The sequence below is a fragment of the Leptonychotes weddellii genome, chromosome 2, assembly GCF_054177405.1.
Source record: "Leptonychotes weddellii isolate Sample4059 chromosome 2, ASM5417740v2, whole genome shotgun sequence".
Taxonomy (NCBI): domain Eukaryota; kingdom Metazoa; phylum Chordata; class Mammalia; order Carnivora; family Phocidae; genus Leptonychotes; species Leptonychotes weddellii.
This window is the reverse complement of record NC_138370.1, coordinates 142010039-142037076: the sequence shown is the minus strand read 5'-3', so window position 1 is coordinate 142037076 and position 27038 is coordinate 142010039. Positions and strand designations below refer to the sequence as shown.

At 39.8% G+C, this 27038-nt stretch overlaps 1 protein-coding gene across 4 annotated transcripts in view; it reads left to right on the top strand.

Annotated features, from left to right (window-relative positions):
- Positions 1-443: 443 nt before the first annotated feature.
- Positions 444-27038, top strand: part of SLAIN2 (SLAIN motif family member 2) — an 82259-nt gene continuing 55664 nt past the window's right edge. For 3 of the 4 annotated variants that reach the window (XM_006740890.3, XM_031036195.2, XM_081812401.1), the window contains exon 1: positions 446-1116. In XM_006740890.3, the coding sequence (XP_006740953.2) occupies positions 728-1116 (389 nt within the window). In that variant the 5' untranslated portion in view covers positions 446-727. Of the gene's footprint in view, positions 1117-27038 lie in introns of all 4 variants that reach the window. The other variant, XM_081812402.1, reaches the window with a different exon arrangement.

Sequence of the window (27038 nt, the reverse complement as noted above, 5' to 3'; positions counted from 1 at the left end):
ATATTTGCTGAACAGACAAAATAAACTCTTTCCAAGGGGTCCGGCTAAGCGCCCACCAGAGAACCAGCCAGGAGATAGGATCAGGCGCTGGTCCCACACGCCAGTGTTTGGGGGTGGAGAACACATCACACGCCCCCCCATCCAAGACCAATAGGCGGAGAATCTGAGTTTGCGATCTTAGCCCTACCCACAGCCAAGTCTTTACTCCTCTCCCGCCTCTGCGAGCCTATCTCCCCGCCGGGGCCCCGCCTGCGGCCAGAATCGCTCTTCCCAACCAGCGGGGCAGCTTCCCACCTCCACGGCGCTCCGGACACGCCCCTTCCGGCCGAGGACCCGCCCACCGGCCTCGCCCACGGCCCCGCCCCTCCGCGAGCTCTGCGCTCGCTCCTCTCAGCGCCCGCCGCCGGCCGCGTCCACCCCCGACGCTCTGAGGTCACCGACGGGGCCGGGCTGCGGGGGGCGGAGGGACGGAGGGAAGATGGCGGCCGAGGCCGGATATTGGCGCCGCCTCCCCCAATCCTGGAGCCGGCGCAGATGAGGCGGCTCGGCTGGGGCCAGCGGCGCTTCGGAACCCGAGCTGGGGGGACCCTGGCGGTGGGGCCTGGCCCTGCTGTATGCCGGCGCCTCGGCTAGAGTGAGCGGCGGCGGCGACGCCTCTTTGCCCTGGCCCTCTCCCTGTCGCTGTGAGTCCGAGCGGGTGGCAGGCGGCACAGGCGGCGGGGCCGGGATGGAGGACGTTAACTCCAACGTGAACGCGGACCAGGAGGTGCGGAAGCTGCAGGAGCTGGTGAAGAAGCTGGAGAAGCAGAACGAACAGCTGAGGAGCCGCTCGGGGGCCGTGCAGGGCGTCGGCTCCCTCGGGCCCGGCAGTCCGGTTCGGGCTGGCTCGTCCACTCCCTCCTCCGGCGCGGCGTCCCCTCGGGGCTTCCCCTTGGGCCTCAACGCCAAGTCCGGCGGCGGGGTCGGGTCGGGCCCGAGGCGGACGAGCAGCGAGGAGCTGCGGGACGCCACCTCCTTGCTGGCAGCGGGCGAGGGCGGCTTTCTGGACGAGGTGGAGCCGCTGCGGCCCGAGGAGCTGGAGCGCCTGTCAGGCTGGGAGGAGGAGGAGGAGAGCTGGTGAGCGCAGGCCGTCGGGCCGGGGCTGGGCGGGGACGGGCCCGGGGGCGGAGAGCGTCTTCCGAGGGTACCCCTGGTAAGACACCTCGCTTTGTGTAGCCAGATCCGCTCTCTTGACGGGGACTGGTGGGTTTTTTGCTTTGGCTGCGGAAAGGTCAACTGGAGTTGGGGATTCAAGGCGTGCTAGAGGAACGAACGGCGTTGTAGCTAGTTTTATTTTCTCCTCGGTTGTGGTGGACCCTCTGGGTTTTAGACCCTGTTGGGGTCTGTGGTTTGGCACAGCCTGGGAAGGAAGGGCTCCTCGCGGGGGGAGGAGTCGGCGGTGGGAAACTGCTTTGTAAAGAAAGGATCTTGCTTTGTGTGAAATGCTGGCTTTCGGAGTGTGGTCTGAGTATTTTGGATGTCGGGGAGGGGTCTGCATGATGAGGTATCACCGGGTGCGGGGAGCAGACCAGAGTGGTCTAGTGCGGTCGTCAGTGGTTTGGACCGGTGGGAGATGGGTACATTTCTGGCTGCGATGGGGAGACCGTGTGAATCAGCACTCCCCTTTTGGGTAGTGGGGTAAAGCTTGCTTTGTGTGAAGAGGGCAGAGGATGGTACTGCTTTGTGTGAAAAGTCAAGGGTGGAACAAGAGCCTGGCTCTTATTTTTTAAACAAGAATTGGGGCTGTCATTTTTCGGTGCTGTGAAGTGACAGTTATCACATCCGTCCTTAATTTCCATGTCATCCTAGGGGCAGAGAAAAGAAGCCCTATTTTAAAAATATAAACCAAAGCTGTATTGTCATAAGCTACTTCTTGATAGAATTGTGACCTATACCATAATATCACTTACATAAATAGAAAGGTCATGGGAGGCATTCTCCCTCATTTTATTGCAACCCCATAAAGATGTCTAGAGAAACTGTCTTAATTTATCCCTTTTTAAAGTTTCGATTTGTAGCTAAAATGTGTCAACTCTTTGTTGAAATTGAAACTTTTAAGCCAGTGAAGTGGAAATTCTTCATGGACTCTAATATTGCAGAGGTGCAACTTTACAGTTACTGAGATAGTTAAGAGCTTTGCCTGGATTCACGCCCTGGCTCTGCCACACGAGCTGTGTGACCTTGGACAAGTTACTCTGAGCTTCACGTTTTTCCTCTATTTGATGGAGAAAATAATAGTTCTTATCTCTATGGAGTTGTGAAGATTACATGAGATAATTCATGTATGGTTTTAGCACTGGGTCTGACACATAGTAAACTCTCCAAAATTAACTGCAGTTACTCTTAAGCCTAGTTATTTAAATCGCGAAATATTTAGTAAGCTTTTATAGGATCTTGTGGGAAAGTCTAAAGATTCATTAACATGTTGATCCCTGTTCATTAAGGCAGTTACAGTCTTGGGAGCCAAGTTTTATGCAGTTAAATGAGCTAGGAGATATACAGTGAATTGCAAAAAAAAGAGTGAGAGGAACAAAAGTACTGAGAATGCTCAAAAATTGGGAAGAAAATAATGGTTCAAAGTAGCTGAGGCGAACTTTGAGGAGAGGTGGCTTAGGAGCCTGAGGGTGGGGAAAGAGTGGGAAGGGCCTTTTATGCTCTGACAACTGCTAGAGCAGAGTCAGATTATTTGTAACTCCCAATTAGGAAGGTTTGAATTACAGAGATACTCGAATATATGATATCAAGCTGTTATTTTATTTCCAAGTAATACGAAATATTATTAGAACTGTCTATGGTAGTGACAGTTTTTCATATTAGTGTGAGATCACGTCCTCCCAAAGGAATCCTGGGTGTGTGTACACTTTAAAAGAATCCAGAATCATTTAAATATCATCACATGCCTCTTCCAAGTGATGATGATAATGATGCTCTTAATAATGAGGATTAGCTGCACTCACGAGCCCGTTTTAGATTATGTATTATTAGAACACTGACTCCACTTGGGGAAGCTGAATACGTATTTTGCTGCTTTGGTTTCTGAGCAGAGTTTGTTCAGGTAAAGCAAGTCTTAAATACTGTGCCGGAGTTTTCTTTTGACCAGATGGTTCCTGCTTATTGCTTTGATCCTGGCTACGTATCTTGATCCTTTCCTTTTTCTGAAAAGATTTGTGTGAATTGAAAGTTTTATAAATCATTTAAAGTGCTTTAGAGTATGCTTTTGGAGTACAAGTGGGAAGGGGTGGGTGTTAGTGCGGGGGGGATGATTTCAAAGAATTAAGAATTTTTTCTTAGCATACCAAAAATTTACTTTCTGTAACTTGACACGCATTGTACCTTCTTTTTCATGTAATGTTTTTCCCCAAGTGTACACTATAAAATGCTAGTTCTGAAGATGTTAATAGATACTGTGTGAAAAAATAATGGTGAGTCTGAGGTTAAATACATGTGGGAAAAATAGTTTAACAAAAGTAAACAGGTTTCTTTAATCCTGGACCTGTTTAATATGCTAATTGTATATTGAATATAGTAAATTTCTAAGTGGTAAACTTTTTTTGAGCTCCCAAGGATCTAGTACCTATAGAACACACTTAGAAAACAGTGCTTCAGACCAGTGGCTTTCACAGCCTTTTTGATGGCTTTTTTTGGACCCACCTTCATGATAAAGAAATACATTTTACATCACAGCCTATTACACAAGTATATGAATAATTGAAACAAATGTATCACAAAGCTATAGTTACTTTTAGTACCTGTGGTAAGCTCTAATATTTTCTGTTTCTTTAGGGAAAAAATGCTAGTTACAACCCATTAAGCTGATTTTGTGACCCATTAATGGATTTTATCTCAGTTTGAAAAGCACTGTTACAGAACAACTCAGAAGAGTCAGAGAAAGCAGTTAACATCATTGTACGTCACAGTGTATTAGGCTATGCCGGGTAGCTTATAAACATTTTTGCATTTAATTTTCATCCACTTGTGAATTAAGTATCATTTTTAGGTAAGCAAACAACCTTTTTTTTTTTTTTTTTTAAAGATTTTATTTAGTTATTTGATAGACAGCGAGGGAGGGAACACAAGCAGGGGAAATGGGAGAGGGAGAAGCAGGCTTTCCGCTGAGCAGGGAGCCCAATGCAGATCTCTGTCCCAGGACCCTGGAATCATGACCCAAGCCGAAGGCAGACGTTTAACGACTGAGCCACACAGCTGTCCAGGAAACAATCTTTCTAAGCATCAAATAACACACAGTAAATGATGGAGTCAGGGTTTGAATCCAGGACTTTATGACATCAAAGCCTATGCTGTTCCCCCTGTATTTTGCTTTTTCCAGGTATAATCCCTTTTCCATATGAATGGCCCCTTAAAATATTTGAAGACTACTGTCATGATCCTGTTGACCTCTTCTACCCACCACACACACTGAGCATTCTCATCTCTTCTGCAGAGTAAAACAGTCCCAGTTTATTTCATCATTCCTAGTTAATATAACTTTCTGATCCTTTGACCATGATCACTTTTCTCAATGAATTCTAGTTGCGCATTGTCATTAAACATGGTACTCAGAACTGTACTCAGCATTTTATTCTTTTTTTTAAGATTTTTTTTTTTTTTTTAAATCTCTACACCTGTCATGGGGCTTGAACTTACAAACCCCAGATCAAGAGTTGTATGCTGTACTGACTGAGCCAGCCAGGTGCCCCTGTACTTAGCATTTTAGATGATACTTGACCAGACAGTGTGTGGTGGATACACCTTGCTTGAGGTAAATGCTGTTATTTTGAAACCAAATATTTCATTAACAGTTTTGGTTTCTGTTGCTTATGTTTAATATGATCCAGTAGTGTCAGTTACACTTAGTATCTTTTATACATTAATTGTTAAACTAAGTCTCCCTAACCCTGTTTTTGTGCAATGAATTCTTTAGGCTTTTGTATTTATGTTCATATATATATCATATATATATATATGGCTTATATTTATTTATTTATTTATTTTATTTATTTATTTATTTTTAAAGATTTTATTTATTTATTTGAGACAGAATGAGAGACAGAGAGCATGAGAGGGAGGAGGGTCAGAGGGAGAAGCAGACTCCCTGCCGAGCAGGGAGCCCGATGTGGGACTCGATCCCTGGACTCCAGGATCATGACCTGAGCCGAAGGCAGTCGCTTACCCAACTGAGCCACCCAGGCGCCCTATATGGCTTATATTTAAATTAGTCTTGATTTAGGCATTTAATATTATTTTTTGTCATTTTCACATTTAATAGGCATACCTACTGGGTCTTCATTCAAGTTGTTAAAAATGTGAAAATGACAGAATAAAGGGCTCTGAAATGTGCAGCTCAACTAGAATCCCTCCAGATTAACATCAATCTATTAATCAGCACACATTGTGGTTGTTCAGTAACTTAGTTCCATTTGTTATTATCAAGCCCATATGCCATTTTTTAAAAAGATTTGTCAGAGAGAGAGCGTGAGTGCACATGTGCACACAAGCAGGGGGAGCGGCAGGCAGAGGGAGAAGCAGGCTCCCCGCTGAGCAGGGAGCCCAATGCGGGACTCGATCCCAGGACCCTGAGATCATGACCCGAGCCCAAGGCAGACTGAGCCACCCAGGCGTCCCCATATGCCATTTTGTATGGATATTATGAAAGATTTTGCCAATTGCTTGCTATAATTAAGTTATACTGTGCCTACAGTGTCTTAACTGCAATGAAGTAAACCTATCAAAGTAGAAATTGCATTTTATTTGTTTTGACTTGTTCATGGTGAATCCTCTGGCTTTTTCCTTTTTTAACTTCACATTTTGTTTAATTCAGTTTTGAATTTTGCAAGGAATAAGTTTGGTCTAGAAATTCTAGACCTGCTTATTATTCTCTTTAAAAAGTATCATATTTCCTCTTACCTACACTTTTGACCCTGACATGTTATTTTATTTTATTAATATTTTTTATATTTTTATTTAAATTCTAGTTAGATAATATACAGTGCAATATTGGTTTCAGGAGTAGAATTAAGTGGTTCATCACTCACATAAAACACCCACTGCTTATCATAACAAGTGGCCTCCTTAATACCCATCACCCATCTAGTCCATCCCCCATCTCCCTCCCTCCATCAACTCTGTTTGTTTTCTATTGTTAAGAGTCTCCTATGGTTTGTTTCCCTCTCTTTTCCCCCCTCCCATATGTCCATCTGTCTTGTTTCTTAAATTCCATGTGAGTGAAATCATATAGTATTTGTCTTTCTCTGACTTACTTCATTTAGCATAGTACACTCTAGCTCCATCCGCATCATTGCAAATGGCAAGATTTCATTCTTTTTGATGGCTGAGTAATATTCCATTGTGTGTATATGTACATATACAATAGTGGCTATAATGGACATTGCTGCTATAAACATCAGGGTGCATTTACCCCAAATCTGTATTTTTGTATCCTTTGGGTAAATACCTAGTAACACAGTTGCTGGTTGTAAGGTGTCCCTGGTTTTTTTTTGTTTGTTTTTTGTTTTTTTCACTTTCTTGATGGAGTCCTTTGAAGCACAAAGTTTTTAATATTATAAAGTTTTATTTATTCTTTTGTTGCTTGTGCTTTTGATGTCATGTCTAAGAAACCTGTGTCTAATCCAAGATCACAAGATTTATTCCTATCTTCTAAGAGGTTTATAATTTTAACTCTTATATTTAAGTCTTTGATCCGTTTTTATTTTATTTGAAAGAGAGAGCACGTGCACAAGCAGAGGTAAAGGCAGGCAGAGGGAGAGGGAGAAGTAGGCTTTCTGCTGAGTGGGGAACCCGAAGCAGGGCTCAATCCCAGGACCGTGGGATCATGACCCAAGCCGAAGGCAGATGCTTAACCAACTAAGCCACTCAGGCGCCCCTTTGATCCATTTTTTAAATTGTGGTAAAATATACGTAATATCAAATTTGCCACGTTAAACCATTTTTAAATGTATAGTTCAGTGGCATTAAAGTACATTTTATATTGTTGTGCAACCATCACCACCATCCATCTTCAGAACTTTTTCATTTTCCCAAACTGGAATTCCATACCGATTAAACAATAACTCCCCTTCTCTCCCTAGCCCCTGACAGCTGTTCTTTCTGTCTCAATGATTTGACTACTCTAAATAACTCATATATGTGGAATCATACAATATTTGTGCTTTTGTGACTGCTTTATTTCACTTAGCACAATGTCTTCAAGATTCATGTTGTAGAATGTCTCAATTTCCTTCCTTTGCAGGGCGGGGTAGGGGGCTGTCTCTAAAGCTTTATTTAATCTTACAATCCTCAATGGGCAAGAAAAAGCAACACTTAAATCTTCCTATCCCAAACCTGAGCTGTGTGATGCATATGATTTTCATATTTAAATATGGAATTTATATGTATATGCTATTTTTTGTGGCACAAAACCCCCACAAAAGTCAGCCTTCAAACAGTTTCCAAGTATATAGTTCATTATTGTCAACCACATTCACATTATTGTGCATCAGATCCCCAGAATCCTTCCATCCTGCATGACTGAAACTCTACACCCACAGAACAGCAACTCCTTGCCTCCCTTTTCCCCAGCTCCTGGCAACCACCATTTTACTTTGTTTCTATGAGATTAGATACCTCATAAGTGGAATCATGTAGTATTTGTCTTTCTGTTACTAGTTTATTTCACTTAGCATAATGTCCTTAAGGTTCACTCGTGGTATAGCAGGTCATGTGGTTTCCTTTTTTAGGACTGAATAATATTCTGTTCTATGTATATACCACATTTTCTTTATCCATTCATCTGTCAGTAGGCATTTGATTTCTCTCTACCTCTTGGCTATTGTGAATAATGCCACTGTGAACATGAGTGTACAAATATCTCCTCAAGTCTTTGCTTTCGCTTCTTTTGAAGTAGAATTACTGGATCAAATGGTAATTCTGTGTTTAATTTTTTGAGGAGCCATCATACTGTGTTCCATAGCAGCTGCACCATTTTGCATTCCGACAAGCATTACAAAAGGATTCCAGTTTTTCCATGTCCTTGCCAACATTTGCTTTGACCCATTTTGAGTTTTTATATAATGTGAGGAGGAGTCCCAACTTCATTCTTTTTGCACGTATATATCCTGTCACTGTACCTTTTGAAGACTTTCCTGTCCCCATGAAATTGTCTTGGTACTCTTGTTGAAATCGGTTGTCCATAAATATATGGATTTATTTCTGAGCTCTCAATTCTATTTATTGATCTTTGTCCTTATGCCAGTAGTAAACAGTCATGATAACTAAAGGTTTTTAGTAAGTTTTGAAGTTGGAAAGTGTGAGTCCTCCATGGAGTTTTGTTCTTTTTCAAGATTGTTTTGGGTATTCAGTCTCTTGTATTTCTATATGAACTTTAGGATCAACTGGTAAATTGCAGCAAAAGCAGCTGGAATTTTGACAGGGATTGTATTGCGTCTATAGATAAATTTGTAGATCAGTCTATATTGAGAGCTTAACAGTATTTATTCTTTGAAATTGTGGACATTGGATGTCTTTCCATTCACTTAGGGCTTTAATTTCTTTCAACTATGTTTTGTAATTTTTAGGTTATAAGTTTTGCATTTATCTTGTTAATTTTATTCCTAGTTATTTTATTCCTAGTTATTCTTCTTGATGTCATTGTAAATGCAATTTTTTCTTAATTTCATTTTTTGATTGTTCATTGCTACCATATAGAAATATGGTTGATTTTTGTTTATTCATTATATTCTGCAGCCTTGCTGAAGTCACTTATTAGCTGTCATAGTTGTTTTTTTGTGTGTGTGTATTTCTTAGGACTTTTTTATATATAAGATCATGTCATCTACTAATAAGATAATTTTACTACCTCTTTTCCAATCTGGGTGCCTGTTTTATTATCTTCTTGCTTAATTGCCCTGGCTAGAACATCCAATATAATGTTGGGTACAAGTGGTGAAAGTAGACCTCCTTCAGTGTGATTTTTATTGCTCTTTTATTTTTAATTATAGCTAACAATTATTTATTGCATTAACATATGTCAGATACTATGCTAACCACCTCATATTTTGTCTTCATAATAATTGGATATGATCAGACTATTATTAACCTCCATTTTAAAGATGGGGAAATTAAAGCTTAGATTAAATAATTTACTTATAGTCACTCAAGTATATGGCTGAGATTGGATTGGAACCCAGTTAGTCTTACTCTTTATTTTTAAAAAATTTCAATCTTTACCTAATTCTAATTATCTGTATTTTTGTTATTTTTAAGATTTATACTATTATTTACTTAAGGGTATTATGTGTCCCCCCAGTTCTGTCTTTTGGTCATTTGTCTATAATAACTTGATGTCTGTGTACATTTTTATTTCTGTATATGAGGACCTCTTTTTGTACTCATTATTCTTGTGCTAAATTGGCCTTTGGGGCCCTTGGGAGTCTGATAACGTAGTAGCTGAGAGCTTTGACTCGAACTAGATAGCCTGAGTTGAAGTCCCTGCTCCCAGCCTTCTTACCTGTGGGACCCTGGGCAAACCACTTAATCTCTGTGCTTGAACCTCTTCATTATCTCCAAAATAGAGATGATTATTGTAATATAGAATTTAATGTAATATATGTAAAATGTTAAGAACAGTTCTTGGCACACTGTTCACTGTTTTATTATTTTAGTTTCAGATTTGCCTATCTTTGCATTGAAATTTTATTATTATTTTTTTAGATTTTATTTATTTATTTGAAAGAGAGAGAATGAGAGAGAGAGCACGAGAGGAAAGAGGGTCAGGGGGAGAAGCAGGCTCCCTGCTCAGCAGGGAGCCTGATGTGGGACTCGATCCCGGGACTCCAGGATCATGACCTGAGCCGAAGGCAGTTGCTTAACCAACTGAGCCACCCAGGTGCCCCTTGCATTGAAATTTTAAAAAACTTTTTATTTTGGAAAATTTCAAACATATAGAAGTGTAGAATGAACCTCAACTTATTACCCATCTTTAACACTTAACACCTCATACCATTCTTGTTTTATCTATACCACCCAAACCTCAACATCCTGGACTATATTGAAGCAAATTCCAACCAGATATCATTTACTTACTAAATATTACAATAGAAGATAAGGACTTTTTTTTTTTAACATAAGCACAATACCAGTTTCACTCCCATTAAAAATAATTTTTTAGCATCATCAAATGTGCTATGAATGTTTTTAAATCAAATTTTCTAAAAATTGATTTGCTTATCTGTGTTTAGAATTTTTTTATTCTGTGATAAACTCTAAAATGAAATGTTCTCTTCAAGCATTTTGATCATTTTCATATCCCCAGTTAATTTGTTGGTGATGGTCAGAACAGACCCAGTTCTCATTTCTTTCCCAGCCTTTTGAGAAATTGTTGAGGCAAATCACAGATTTCTTAGGTTTTCTGCTCTGTGCAGGGTGAAGTTTTCAGCAGATGTGTAAATACCTGAAGTGGTTCCATATCACTATTACATCTTTTCTTTGTACTAGAATTGAAATTTGTGTTAGTAATATTATTCATATCTTCCCTTGGCCTGTTGGCTTGTAATCAACTCTCATAATATCATCCCTGTTTTTGCATGTACAGTTATTTAACGTTTTTAGTTAATTTTGGTTTTAGTGTTTCTGTGCTTTGATTCCATGTACTTTTACTCTTAGGCTCCTACATTTTTGTAAAACAAAATAATTTCAGTCTAATTTTCCATAAATCCACATTTTCTTCACTAAATTTACCTAGAATGTTGTACCTTATTGAGGAAAGAAGCAGTCTTGGGTTTCAGAGAAAGGAGTTTTTACTAATGGCTTTTATTAGAATTTTTTAAGGGCCTCATATAAAAGAATGAGCAAGTACATATACGCATAAAAATCTTTACTATTTAAAATATTTCTTGTTGAGGAGAGTTAGGAACTGACTTGTCCATCTCTTCAAGTCTCTTGAGATTGTTTTCTCCATCCTTACTGTGAATTGTGCTAATTGAAAAGGAATTTACATGTGGGCAAAAGGGGAGCGTATATGTGAAATACTTTCTAAATGAGTTTTAGGTTGTTTATTCATCTACTCTGCTGCACTTTTGTAGTTGAAAGTTTAATATTGCACATATAGTGACTGCATTACCTAATTAGTATTTGTTAGTTAACATTAGTTGTTAGTATCTAGAAGTTTGTAATTTTATTTTTTCCCTTTTTTCTTTGAGAGAGCCATTATTTGTTGACATAAACCCCTGTATCTGTAGTGGAGACAATAGATTGAAAATAGAGATGTTAGGAAAAATTGATAATGAGTTGTCAGGCTCTTTGCAGGGCCCCTAGGAACTTTTGCAGAACATAAAATCATAGAAAGTGAAATTAGAAATGGACTTTGAGATCAGGTGGTCATGCCTCTTGTTTTTAAGCTGTTTAATATCCAGACTGGTGAGGACAAATGGTTGTATCTTCTTAAAAATGTTTGAGGGGCCCCTAGGTGGCTCAGTCAGTTAAGCGTCCAACTCTTGATTTCGGCTCAGGTCATGTTCTCAGGGTTGTGAGATCAAGCCTCATGTGGGGCTCCACGCTGAGTGGGGAGCCTGCTTAAGATTCTTTCTCTCCTTCTGCCCCTCCACTCCCCCCCCCCAAAATTTGAAATTAGAAATCGAATAAGTCATTCTTGTCTTGTTAAATCCATTTTACTTTAAATCAATTTTCTCTTAAGTTTATGAAGACATATTAAACTCAGACTGACTTCTTATCAATAAATTTTATTGATAAACTTCCCTAACTTAGATAGTATGTGGTTTTTACTTGCTGTGTTTTTTCACTCACGGTCCTTCATATCTAAGAATGAACTTTATTACATGGCCTCTTTGTTTTTATGTATGCTTTTCATGGGAGACCATTGGTAGAATTTGACTGTAATTTTATTTGCTAAGTCTAGATTAATAAAGCATTTGATTTGTATAATTATCACTACTTATCTGAATAGCTTGGCAGTTATTTGCTGATTAACATCTTGAAGTTTGTTTTCTAGACTCTTCTGTACCAAGCAGATGTTACTTTAAAGTAACGTGGCTCTTTGCCACGTGTGTGTGTGTGTTTTAAATGAATTAAGAAATTACACATCTAGATGAGCATTTTATTCCCTTCTTAGTGGTTTTCCAGTGATTCTGATGTGACTTAAAAATTTTTTTATTAAGAGAACAAATACTTAGAACCCCTATGTGTAAACAGCACAATGTTGGGGAAGCTGAGAGACATAATAATGCAGGTTCTTGCTTTCTTAAAAAATGGAATTTGGCCAACAAGGGCCACATGGTTGGTAAAATATATTACGGTCACTATTGTTTAATTATGTTCTGTATACAAAGTACTGTATAAGGCATTTTATGCATGGCAAATCATTTAATCTGCATAATTTTACATTATTGTTATCTCCATTTTTTATTGTAACATATGCAAAACAAAAAATTACCATTTTAACCATTTTAAGTGTACAGATCAGTGGCATATACACTGATTTATGCAACCCTCACCACCATCCATCTCTAGAAGTTTTTATCCTTCCCCATTGAAACTGTATAAACAGTAACTCCCCAATATCCCTATTCTCTTGCCCCCAGCCCTTGGCAGCTACCATTCTACTTTCTGTGTCTATGAATTTGACTACTCTAGGTACCTCATGTAAGTGAAATCACAAAGTAGTTGCCCTTTTCTGTCTGGCTTATTTCATTTAGTATTGTGTCTTCAGAGTTCATCTGTGTTGTAGCATGTGTCATGTTATCCCCATTTTACAGGTAATGAAGTTAAACTCAAAGTCACATAGCTGATAGAGTGAATTGAGACTCATGCTAAGCATGAGAATAAAACATTTGATGTGTATTTAACCTATGGATATTTAGCTTTCGGAAGAGAATGTTTTTTAAATATTTGAAGGAGTATAATGAGGATTATTAGACTTTGTATAACTCTGGAGATCATTACTAGAACAATAGGTATAAATTAGAGGCAGGCAAATTTTTATTTAATGTAAGTTAGAATTTTCTAATAGAGCTGTTTCTAGGTGGTATGGACTGTATTTTTTTTAAACTTTTTTTAGAAGATTTTATTTATTTGATAACGAGCGAGCACAATGGGGGGGAGGGGCAGAGGGAGAAGGAGAAGCAGGCTCCCCACTGAACAGAGAGCCTGTGTGGGGCTCAATCCCAGGACCCTGTGATTATGACCTGAGCCGAAGGCAGACAACCAGCTGAGCCACCCAGGGGCCCCTGGTATGGACTGTCTTTAAAAAGTGTAAGTAACCTTCAGGGCACTTGGCTGGCTCAGTTAGTAGAGCATATGACTCAACCTCGGGGTTACAAGTTTGAGCCCCATATTGGGGGTAGATTACATTAAGAAAATAAAATCTTAAAAAAAAAGTGTAAGTAACATTCAGCAGTGAGGACTGTTGAATAGTCCTGTGATAAAGGGTGTTACAAAGAGTTTATAAAAATTAGTTGAATTAGGTTACTTCTGAGTGTTCTTTTAACTCTGTTTCTGTGATTAAAATATTGCAATCTATTTGGGAGTATAAGATACCTTCAAGACAAAGTGCTAAGCTTAAATGTGGGAGAGATCTTTAGCAATGGGAGCATCATAGATTTTTTTTTTTTTTTTAAAGATTTATTCATTTTAGAGCGAGCAAGTGAGGGGAAGGCTAGAGGGAGAGGGAGAAAGAAACTTCAACAGACTCCTCGCTAAACTCAGAGCCCAGTGCCAGGGTCGACCTCACCACCCTGAGATCCCTATCTGAGCTGAAACCAGGAGTTAGATGACCAACCGACTGCGCCACCCAGGGGCTCTTAGATTTTTTTTTTTTTTTTCTGAATCTATAGCACATTTTTCTGAATATTCTCAGTAATGGAAGATTCTTTTCCTTGTGAGGGTAGGTATGAGTTTTGAAAACTATTAAAAGTCATTATTATGCTAGCAAATAAAAATGGGTTAGCAAGGTATTTAAAGTCTTGAGCAGTCCAATTCCAGTTCTCCTTTTTCCTGTGTTTACTAGTTACTGTTGCCAGCAAACTTCGTGGACATTCCTGCCCGGTGGCATGTTCTGATGTTCATTCAGCAACAGAGCACCTTTTTTCTTTGTGAAATTCTAAATATCCTGCTTGGTTTATTTCCTTTTCAGTGTTACCTACCACTGTTTACACACCATTTTTAGAGTCAGTGTAACAAGACAACCTTGTACTTTGGTCTCTGTAGTCTATCTAGATTGTGAGCAGTTTCAGCAGAGGGACAGTATCATATTCATCTTCATGTGTCTGAACAGGCTCTCAGTATCTTATGTGTAGTAAGAGTTCAGTTACATTAAATTACATTGAATCAATCTGATTGTCAGTGATGTTAGGTTGAAATGAGGTGAAGCTGGAAACTAATGAGATCAAATTCTTGCCTGACTTGATGACTCTTAGGCTAGTTGAGATGAGGAGTTTCCCACACATTCTGAATACTAGCAGTGTTGAATCTACACTCTCGCATGATGAATTAAAGAAGAAAATACTGTCTAGATAGTGTCTGATGTTAAAAAGATTTTATTTATTTATTTATTTGACAGAGAGAGACACAGCGAGGGAGGGAACACAAGCAGAGGGAGTGGGAGAGGGAGAAGCAGGCCTCCCGCTGAACAGGGAGCCCGATGTGGGGCTTGATCCCAGGACCCCGGGACCATGACCCGAGCCGAAGGCAGACGCTTAACAACTGAGCCACCCAGGCGCCCCCAAAAAAATCAGTTTTAAAATTAAGATAGTGATATCTCTTTGGTGGGTTAACAGATGCACCTGTTTTAAACTTATTTGTACTTTTTGTGATTTCTAAATTTCCTGTTATGAACACAAATTGCTTTTATAATTTAAAAAATCCTATTTATGGGACTCCTGGGTGGCACAGTTGGTTAAGCATCCAACTCTTGGTTTCAGCTTTGGTTGTGAGATTGAGCCCTGCGTTGGGCTCTGCACTCAGCGAGGAGTCTGCTGGAGATTCTCCCTCTGCGCCTCTCACTCATGCACGTGTGCGCTGTCTCTATCAAATCTTTTTAAAAAATCCTGTTTATGAGATTTAAGTCAGTTTCATTACCTTGTGGTCACATAGGTAGGGATCATAATATAACATGATACGTTAAAAAGCCATTGATGTTTTCCTTATTACTTAGTGGTAGTAAGATTGTATATCAAAGATGAAAAAAGGAGCGCCTGGGTGGCTCAGTCATTAAGCGTCTGCCTTCGACTCAGGTCATGATCCCAGGGTCCTGGCCCTGCTCCGCGGGAAGCCTGCTTCTCCCTCTCCCACTCCCCCTGCTTGTGTTCCCTCTCTCGCTGTGTCTCTCTGTCAAATAAATAAATAAAATCTTTTAAAAAAAAGATGAAAAAAATTTGGTTCCAATAAGTTTAGACATGTGTTTTTGATAGAACTGGAGCCCAGGTCAGCTGTTGTATATGATTTTATCTATTATTCTTGTTTTTAACTTTGCATTTTAAAAATGAAATTACTCAGGGACGCCTGGGTGGTGGCTCAGTCGGTTAAGCGCCTGCCTTCTGCTCAGGTCATGATCCCAGGGTGTTGGGATTGAGGCCCGCATTGGGCTCCTTGCTTGGCAAGGAGCCTGCTTCTCCCTCTGCCTGCCGCTCCCCCTGATTGTGCGCGTGCTCTCTCTCTCTCTGTCTCTCTGACAAATAAAATCTTTAAAAAATAAAAAATAAAAATTTTTTAAAAATTAAAAAAAAAAGAAATTACTCAAGTGTAAATTTTCTTTTTAATTTTTTAAAGATTTTATTTGAGGCAGAGCAGAGCAAGAGAGAGAACACAAGCAGGGAGGGGCGGGCGGAGGCACAGAGGGAGAGGGAGAAGGAGAAGCAGGCTTCCCGATGAGCAGGGAGCCTATCACAGGGCTCCATCCCAGGTCTCTGGGATCATGACCTGAGCTGAAGGCAGACGCTTAACCAGCTGAGCCACCCAGGCGCCCCCCAAGTGTAAATATTAATATCAGATTTGCCTAAATAAAGTATATCTATTTTTGTGGAGGTGGAAAACCGTGAAACTTTTTTATTTTCCGGGAATATCAGATAAGGAACCCCAAAGCTGTGTGTAGCTCACATCTCGTGAGCCTTCTGGGCAAAGAGATCTGTATGCCAAACTTCAGGGAACCTGATGCTGATGCCCTGTAAACCAGAAGGGCTTTTTCCCTTCTCCCCCCACTTACCAGGCCCCCTGCCTCCTTGCTTGTCTGCTAGGAACATACCTAAAACTATATTTGTAAATCAGTTTAATTTTAGCTTTTTTTTTTTTTTTTTTTTTTGACAGAGCACACAAGCAGGGAGAGCGGCAGGCAGGGGGAGAAGAAGTAGGCTCCCCTGCTGAGCAAAGAGCCCAACACGGGGCTCAATTCCAGGGTCCTGGGATTATGACCTGAGCTGAAGGCAGATGCTTAACTGACTGAGCCACCCAGGTGCCCCACATTTTTTATTTTTTATTCATTTCTTAAAGATTTTATTTATTTGAGACAGCACAAGCAGGGAGGAGGGTCAGAGGGAGAGGGAGAAGCAGACTCCTCGGGGAGCCTTTTGGTCACTGGGCTCAATCCCAGGACCCTGAGATATGACCTGAGCTAAAGGTAGATGTTTAACCAAATAAGCCACCTAGGCACCCCTAATTTTGACATTTTTTTAAAAAGGAAACAATTTGAGTGGTAAGTAGCAGAATTAAGTGTCTTAATGTAAATGGGTTGAGTTACAATAACGTACTGTTCCTTATGGTAAGGACTCATACTAGCCAAAGCACACTGCATGTTGTCTCTTGTGCTAGTTTAGTAGCAAAAATGAACATGTAGAAGTATGTAAGTTTTGGGGCGCCTGGGTGGCTCAGTCGTTAGGCGTCTGCCTTCGGCTCCGGTCATGATCCCGGGGTCCTGGGATTGAGCCCCGTGTCGGACCCTCTGCTCAGCGGGAGGCCTGCTTCTCCTCTCCCAATTCCCTGCTTGTGTTCCCTCTCTCGCTGTCTCTCTCTCGCTGTCTAAATAAATAAATAAAATAATTTTTTTAAAAATATGTAAGTTTTAAGACTTTAGGTAATAATAAGTTTTTATTTTGCCTGTTGCATTTACTCAAAATCACGTCCTCTGGTGTCTTTCACTTGGGAATCCAAATTATGGAGGAAATGGACACCTTTAGGAACAAACTAGCTTATTGAAGAGGAAGGCTTTGTAAAACTAGGTCTTTAAACTAGGTGTGGCTCCAAAAAATGCAAAACCTACAGTTTGCTTTGACTTTGAAAAGGCTCAAATGCTGAAATAAAAGTGAAATTTCTTAAAGGTGTTAAAGGGTATATAGGGAGGAAAAGAAAAAGTGATTGTATCTCCTTGAAATGTGAAAAATAATAAAAACAAGATAATGCAGTACCATAATATCTGATATGAATTTTTTTTTTTTTTAAGATTTTATTTATTCATTTGAGAGGGGGAGAGACAGAAAGCACAAGTGGGGGAGAGGCAGAAGGAGAGGGAGAAGCAGACTCCTGGCTGAGCTGGGAGTCCGACATGGGGCTCGATACCAGGACCCGGAGATCATGACCCGAGCAGAAGGCAGACGCTTAACCATCTGAGCCACCCAGGTGCCCCTGATATGAAATTTTTGAAAGTATTTGGAAAGGTAAGGTGAAGAGGGAGATAGTGTTTAGTTAAAAATTAGAGGTTTAGAATCCATGAGGATGAATCAAACCATCTCCCACTTCTACAGTTTACTAGAAGGAAACTCCTCCCACACACAGCCCTCCATTCAAGAGATTTTGCTCATTTCTCTGTGAGAAATAAGTACCAACTTTACTCTTTGAGAGTAAAAAAGTACCAACTTTGTGTGGCTGTTAAAGGGTTTTATTTGAAAGGTGTGAATAAGAAGCAAGGGTGGGCCAGGCCAAGTAAGTGGCCTGTATGTCTGATAACATTGAGGAATGGAACTTAATAGATGCTATCAAGTTAGGAGGTTTTAGAAGTATGTATTTAGTGCCTATTTAGTATTGTATTTTATAAGGATGATGTAATTAGGTTGTATGTCTTTATTAATATTAGATGCAGAAAGAATATAATTTAGTAATTTCAGGATGTGAGTATTTTTTGAGTGGGCTTGCTAATTTCCTTTCTAGGAGGGAGATAATTGACTTGTGTTGACTTGTCATAGTAAAATTCTTGTTTGCCATTGGTTATTTTTAGCTAGGGCTGTTCTGGAGAGGATTAAAAAATGAAATTTAAAAAACTGATGAAGGGGCGCCTGGGTGGCTCAGTCGGTTAAGCGTCTGCCTTCAGCTCAGGTCATGATCCCAGAGTCCTGGGATCAAGCCTCGCATTGGGCTCCCTGCTGAGCGGAAGCCTGCTTCTCCCTCTCCCACTCCCCCTGCTTGTGTTCCCTCTCTTGCTGTGTCTCTCTCTCTCTGTCAAATAAATAAATAAATAAAATCTTTAAAAAATAAAAAACTGATGAATCCTAGAAACCTAAGTCTAGAGGCTTGGAACTTCACAAGCAGGCATTACAGGTCTCAATGGTAGTACATCAAGTGAATGAGAGAGGCTAACAGCACTATGTATAATCTAGTTTTGTCCTAATTCATCTTTAGTTTCCTGTCTAGCACCGTGCCTGGCCAATGGTACTTGCTACGTTAATATTTCTTTAAATGAGCAAGTAGAACTTGATACTGAGGCTTCAGGGTACTTACAGTTTAATTTGGAGACAGAATGAACACGGAATTCGGGTCTCTCTGAAACCAACAATGAGAGTTCATAGAAGAAAGGCATATATGGACTTGAATGTGACAAAGGACTTAGGTACAGGTGGAAGGTATTTCTTGCTGTTCTGTCAGAATCAAAACAGATGAGTGCTGTATTTGAGTAGGGTAAAGAGAAAGCCTGTGAAGATACCTCAGTGAAGTATGTTGGGGAACAAGTGAGAAATCGTTGGGTTTGGGACCATACTGTGGATGGCCTGTGAAATCTAGGAAGAGATTTTTGAGTGGTGGAATATTCTTAGCAAAATGGTGTTTTGGAAAGATTAGTATGGCAATTGTATGTAGGTGGGAATAGAAGGCAGAGCTATGCTTAAAGGGCTAGAAAACTGAGCCTCTGAGTTTTATCAGCCTCTTGTGCCCAGAAGCACATGGCAAAACTGGAATTCAGTCTTTCCATTTCATTCCAACTCTTCATAATTGATTACATAAAAATCATCATATCAAAGTAAATGAGTAAAGATCAGAGTAGTTCCTCTATTTTTTTTTTTTTTTAAAGATTTTATTTATTTGACAGCGAGAGACACAGCGAGAGAGGGAACACAAGCAGGGGGAGTGGGAGAGGGAGAAGCAGACCTCCCGCAGAGCAGGGAGCCAGTGCGGGGCTCGATCCCAGGACCCTGAGATCATGACCTGAGCCGAAGGCAGACACTTAACGACTGAGCTACCCAGGCGCCCCAGAGTACTTCCTCTTATAAGACATTTACATTGTTTAAAAATAGCATTTTGGTCTTACTAGCTTTTTTTTTAAGATTTTTTATTTATTTATTTGACAGAGAGACAGCGAGAGAGGAAACACAAGCAGGGGGAGTGGGGGAGGGAGAAGCAGGCTTCCCGCGGAGCAGGGAGCCCAATGCGGGGCTCTATCCCAGGACCCTGGGATCATGACCTGAACTGAAGGCAAACGCTTAACGACTGAGCCATCCAGGCGCCCCCCCCTACTAGGTTTCTTATATGAGGATATTGACATTTGGGGCCAGATAATTCTTTGTTGTGGAGGCTGTCCTGTGCATTGTAGGATGTCTCCAGACAAAAATGCCTCCAGATATTGCCAGATGTCCCTGGGGGCAAAATCACCTTAGATAATTGCCTTACAGCATACTTACACGATACAGCCTCAACCTAACCAGAAGTATTTAGTGCTGTATTGCAGGAATAAGGATTGCATTCTAGTAACTGTGTTCCCTTTACATTTCTAAGTCATGAAATAGTAATGTTCTGAACATTAAGAAAAACTAAAGTAATTTATTGTACAAACCTGGGCTCTGTTTGAGAGTCAGGGGAGTGCTAGGATGCCAAAACAACAGGCTTAAATTAGGACTTCCCTGGGCAAACTGGATGAACAGTCATCCTAGGAGTTAATCTTCACACATACATTCGGTACTTACTATGAGTAGAGTAGTATGTTAAAGTGGTAAGAAGTAGGCTTGAGAACTATGGTGGTTGGAAAGCCTCGTGAAAAAGGCAAGTCTTGAATTGGTCTTGAAGTGAGGCTTGAATTAGATCAGGAATATGAAAAGGAAATTCTGCCCCCTACCCCCAATTGTTAAAATTATGAACAAAGACATCTGTGGTTTAACTATCCAGGATGCATGAGATGAACATTTGTCTGGTTTGGCTGGACAAGACGGTTTTTTACTGGAGTACATGGGAGAGAAGATCAAAGGATGTAGTTTTGGATAAGATAGTAAGATCTTAAAAATTAAGCTGGGGGCTGTATTCTAAATTTTTTTTTAAGATTTTATTTATTTGCGAGAGAGAGAATGAGAGACAGCATGAGAGGGAGGAGGGTCAGAGGGAGAAGCAGACTCCCTGCTGAGCAGGGAGCCTGATGTGGGACTCCATCCCGGGACTCCAGGATCATGACCTGAGCCAAAGGCAAACGCTTAACCAACTGAGCCACCCAGGCGCCCTGGGGGTTGTATTCTGATGAGAAAGTTTTTGAGCTGTGAAACAATGTTACACTGATCTGTATTTTAGCTAAATGGTAGTGGGCAGAGGATAGATTGGAGGAGTAAAAGTCTAGTAGGTATGGGGAAACCACTTGAGATTATTAAATTGCTTATGTTGGGTGAGATGCGGGTCTAGACTTGAGTGAAGTCAGTGCAAATGAAAAGGAAGGGTTGGATTTTAGGGGCATTAATGAATTGATAGGATGTGTTGATTGAGCACATTGAATATGTAGAGAGAGGAAACAGTCAAGGTTAGCATAAAACTTTCATTGACTGGAAAAAATAGTGGTGCCATTTTGTGTTTGTTTGGAGGTATTTGATTTTGGGAGGATGTCTGTAGTAAACCATTGGAGCTCTATGATACTCAGAAAAATTAGGACTAGAACTATTTGAAACTAATATGTGTCCAAAGAATGATAGTTCTCAAGCCTACTTCTTACCACTTTGTTATGATGAAACAAAAAAAGACTTCTTCAAATTAAAAGTTTCTGGTTAAATATAGAATAAAATAGTAGGAACAAATTTATAGTTGTATCCTGTGAGGCAGCAGTTGATAAAGTAACAAAAATCCTGTGATACAGAAAATGTGTGACGAAATAAAACTCCGTTTTTACACTTGTAATGTGTATCTTCAGACCCTATGTCATCACTTCTAGTTTTGGTAATTAAACTTTAATAAGTGATATGGTGAAAACTGATGGGAAAGGAAGAAAGTTAAGAGATGGAGAATAGATTCAATTTGGTCTCTTAAAGACCCTGGCATAATTGATAACTGTCACTTGGGAGAGAGCCTGGTTAGTTGTTATGAGTATTTTGAAAGGAACAAATGAAGTGGAATGGATACGAATTAAATAGAAAAAAAGTTTTTTTTAATTTTTTTTTTTTTAAGATTTTTATTTATTTATTTGACAGAGAGAGAGATAGCGAGAGCAGGAACACAAGCAGGGGGAGTGGGAGAGGGAGAAGCAGGCTTCCTGCCGAGCAGGGAGCCCGATGCGGGACTCGATCCCAGGACCCTGGGATCATGACCTGAGCCGAAGGCAGACGCTTAACGACTGAGCCACCCAGGCGCCCTAAATTTTTCTTTTTTTAAATAGAAAAAATTTAGTTCTCATCTTGTAACTAGAGTTTACTAAGTGGTACAATCGAGAATAACTGTAGAATTTTTGTATAATTTTTCAAGAAAAAGTGCAGTGCCCTATTATGGATTCTTTATAGTTATTTCTTTCATTCATTCTGCAATATTGAATTCCTTTTCTACTATGTACAGGGCAGGTTTCTTTGGGGTTGAGGGTATAGCATAAGAGATGATGGGGATGCCTGGAGTCCCATATGAAAGACAGTTATATAATATATAAATAAATATATATAAATAAATTGTATATACACACACACAACTACAAATTGAGGAGTAGATTGGGTTTTCTTTCTAGGAAAATGTCAGTTCTAGAAATACCGTCCCTCTCACCTCTCAAAAGTATTTTATGCATTCTGACCATTTCAATATACGGTATATGTCGGGAATCCTCACATACTCTTATCTTTCTTTTTATATAACTCAAAAAGAGAAGAGAATGTCTGAGCTATTCTTAACTTTAATTCTATAAACAGTACAGAGTACCATTCTCACTTCTACTCTGGCATGTAACATAAAAATATTGCCAGATTTTCTTTAGCACTTCAGTTACCTGATGTTTTAGGCCAACCTGTTGTTGGGGATAAACACATATATTTGAATACAAATATGTAAACATATATATATGTATCTAATACATATATATCACACATACATTGGGTACTTACTATGAGTAGAATAGTATGTTAAGGTGATAGGTAGGCATGAGAACTATGGTGGTTGGAAAGCCTCGTGAAAAAGGCAAGTCTTGAATTGGTCTTGAAGTGAGGCTTAGATTAGATTCCTCCCATTATTTTGTTCATATTTTCACAAAGTGGATAAAATATTTAATTTTATAATTCAAGAAACTAATTTTAGAACCTGTAGGAATACTGCAAATAGAAAATTCTCTGATAAAAGAGTTGTTTATTGTATATACAAACCTTTGTTACCAGTATGTTGTGGATTCTTTTTTTTTTTAATAAAGATTTTATTTATTTATTTGAGAGAGAATGAGATAGAGAGCATGAGAGGGAGGAAGGTCAGAGGGAGAAGCAGACTCCCTGCTGAGCAGGGAGCCCGATGTGGGACTTGATCCTGGGACTCCAGGATCATGACCTGAGCCGAAGGCAGTCGCTTAACCAACTGAGCCACCCAGGTGCCCCTGTGGATTCTAACTTTATGCTCTATCTTTTCTCAGATATTTGTGCAGAAACTTTCTTAACAATAAGAAAAATATATTAATTTTTAAAACCTAACCTTAGTTGACAAATTGTTAAAAGTCATTATAGTATGTATGCATTATTACCCGGGATTTGAAGGACATGTCATTTGCTAAAAGTTATGACTTGTTAGCCATAAGTACCATGGCTTCTACAGATAAAATCCTGTTTAAGGCATTTCACCAATAAAAAGTTAGTTATTTAAAAAAAAAGTTATTAACAAGCAAAGTACTCGAAAAGAATCAGTGTGGATTGTACACTAACACACACACTTCATATACATGTAACCTATATATCTGTATGTAAATATACACACACACAAATTTATGTTCTCTGTGGACTAAAAAATTCTGCTTTTAGTAGTAATTGTTATATTGTATGTGGTTGTGGCTGAAATTATATGTTTAGTTAGTATACATAAGGACTGTCATGCTCTGCCACTGTTGTCAAGATTTTGCAGTCTGGTATAGTTTGAGACTCCCAGCCTTCCTGATGTCTTTTCTCAAACAAAACAAAACACCAAAAAAAACAAAAAAACCCCTCAGTTTTTGATTGCTGCACTCGAAGTTGGTCTCACTGTAACTATTGTTTCCCAGCAGTACGTGGCTATGCCTCAAACACTAGAAAATTGTCTTTTTAAAGAAGTAGTTTCCAACCTCACTTTTGTGGAATCCCAGAGAACATCAAAACTGTTTTGATTTTCTTAAAATTAAAAAACTCTTGCCATACTGGAATGAGAATCAACAGAGTCATGAAATGAAAATGGAAGCATAGAGTGTCACTATTTGAAACTTTGGAATTCACTGTTTTAAAGCTTTTCTTTAGTCTTTTCGGCTTGCTTGCTTGCTCTGCCCTGTGTTTTGGCTCACTGTGTTGTATTCTGCTGTCATACTTTCTGTTTATATATGTGTCCTACCTACCCTGTAGCTAATGTCACTTCAGTGCTTGTGAACTGTTTTTTTGGGTTTTTTTAAATATTATTTCTTTGTCAGAGAGAGCACAAGCAGGGGGAGTGGCAGGCAGAGAGAGAAGCAGGCTCCCCGCTGAGCAGGGATCCCGATGCAGGACTCGATCCCAGAACCCCGGGATCATGACCTGAGCAGAAGGCAGACGCTTAACCGACTGAGCCCCCAGGCGTCTCAGTGCTTGTAAACTGTATAAGAATTTCTTAATGAATTTGCTTTGCTAATAATTACCATTATTATTGGTAATACCAATGATAGTTCTCTAAAAACCAGAAGAGTATTTTATATTTCTTCATATAAATGTAGTATATATGCCTTTAAGTCTGCTAATGGGCCAAATATAATAGTTAATGGCATGATCAATCTAAAATTTCAGAAAGACTCTTGCTGTATATATGAACTGAAGATATTTTTTTCCTTTTCCTTTTTTTTTTTTTTTAAAGATTTTATTTATTTGAGAAAGAGAATGAGAGAGAGAGCCTGAGAGGGGGGAGGGTCAGAAGGAGAAGCAGACTCCCTGCTGAGCAGGGAGCCCGATGTGGGACTGATTCTGGGACTCCAGATGGGATCATGACCTGAGCCGAAGGCAGTCATTTAACCAACTGAGCCACGCAGGCACCCGGAGATGTTTTTTTTCAATTGAGAATGGAGTTCTGATTTTTTTATTGTAATAGTGGGATCAGTTACAACTTTATGCTTGGTAGGGTTTAGGAAAAGAGAACAGGGAAACCGCAGGAGCCATTAGAATGATGAGTATACTGGAGTTTTTTGTTTTTAAGTAAATTCTACCCCCTTCGTGGGGCTCGAATTCAGCATCCTGAGATCGAGTCCAATGCTCTACCGACTGAGCCAGCCAAGAGGCTAATTAGGCAATAAAATATAATAGTTAAGTGCACAGGTTCTGGAGTTATCTTGGTTTTGTCAGTAACTATGTCACTTTGGACAAGTCATTTATCTCATTGTGCCTCAGTGACCTTATCTGTAAAATGGGGATTAAATATAATATAATTAACCAACTGAGCCACCCAGGTGCCCTTTATTATTATTTTTTTAACATTTAAGCTAGGTCTAAGTGAATAGCCATCTGTTTGTTTGTTTTTTTAAGATTTTATTTATTTAAGAGAGAGAGACAGTGAGAGAGACCACGAGAGACCACAAGCGAGGAGGAGAGGGAGAAGCAGGCTCCCGGCGAGTAGGGAGCCCAACTCGGGCTCAATCCCAGGACCCCAGAATCATGACCTGAGCCGAAGGCAGACTCTTAACGGACAGAGCCAGCCAGGCGCCCCCCCCATAACAATTTTAATATAACTTTTATTTTTACTTTAAAGTTAAATCTTTGTTGTTAGCTTCACTAGCTTACTTTCAGCTGACTACAATATGAAAAGTGATTACTATGGTTACCATAAATTCAGCAAAGTAACTCCAGTCTCCCTTCCCATCCATTTTTTATTTATTTTTCCATCATTCAGTTATATGTCTACTATGTGTTCATCATAAAGTCAGGAGAGACCTATTCCAAACTGTAAATAACTTGGGGGAATAGAACTGGTAGGGAGAGGGAGGTTATTACCACTCCTTATTACATTTATACATTCCTATATTACTGAAAGTCATTATACTTTTTAAAAAAATAATAGTTATATTCTTAGCTTTTTTTTTTTTTTTTAAGATTTTATTTATTTGACAGAGAGAGCAAGAGAGCACAAGCAGGGGGAACAGTAGAGGGAGAGGGAGAAGCAGGCTCCCTGCCAAGCAGGGAGCCCGATGTGGGACCCGATCCCAGGACCGTGGGATCATGACCTGAGCTGAAGGCAGACGCTTAACCATCTGAGCCACCCAGGCGTCCCTATTCTTAGCTGTTTTTATCATCAATCATATTATATAGGTATGTGTGACATATGGGCCAAAATATGATTTATTACGGTCAGTTTCATAATCTTAATTACATTTTGACTAGTTCTCTCAGACAGTATACATAAATTATATTAATGATGTTTAATTCTTCTGTAATGATCATTCTAAGGGAAAAAGTAATATCTCGAGGGCCAGTTTTTAAAAATTTTTAATTCAATTAATTTATGTATAATGTATTATTGGTTTCAGAGGTACAGGTCTGTGATTCATCAGTCTTATCTAATACCCAGTGCTCATTACATCACATGGGCTCCTTAATGTCCATCACCCAGTTACCCCATCCCTCCACCCTCCTCCCCTCTAGCAACCCTCCGTTTGTTTCCTATGATTGAGTCTCTTAGGTTTTTCTCCCTCTCTGGTTTTGTCTTGTTTTATTTTTTCCTCTCTTCCCCTATGATCCTCTGTTTTGTTTCTTATATTCCACATATCAGTGAGATCATATGATAATTGTCTTTCTCTGATTGACTTATTTCATTTAGCATAATACCCTCTAGTTCCATCCATGTTGTTGCAAATGGCAAGATTTCATTTTTTGATGGCTCTGTAATATTCCGTTACACACACACATACACCACACCACACCACATCTTCTTTATCCATTCATCTGTCAGTGGACATCTGGGCTCTTTCCATAGTTTGGCTATTGTGGACATTGCTGCTATAAACATTGGGGTGCAGGTGCCCATTGGGATCACTGCATTTGTATCTTTGGGGTAAATACCCACTACCCAATTGCTGGGTCGTAGGTAGCTCTATTTTCTACTTTTTTTTTTTTTTTAAGATTTTCTTTCTTTCTTTTTTTTTTTTTTTAAAGATTTTATTTATTTATTTGAGACAGAGAGAACGAGAGAGACAGAGAGCACATGAGAGGGGGGAGGGTCAGAGGGAGGAGCAGACTCCCTGCAGAGCAGGGAGCCCGATGCGGGACTCGATCCCGGGACTCCAGGATCATGACCTGAGCCGAAGGCAGTCGCCCAACCAACTGAGCCACCCAGGCGCCCCGATTTTATTTATTTCTTTGACAGAGCAAGCAAACACAAGCAGGGGGAGCTGCAGG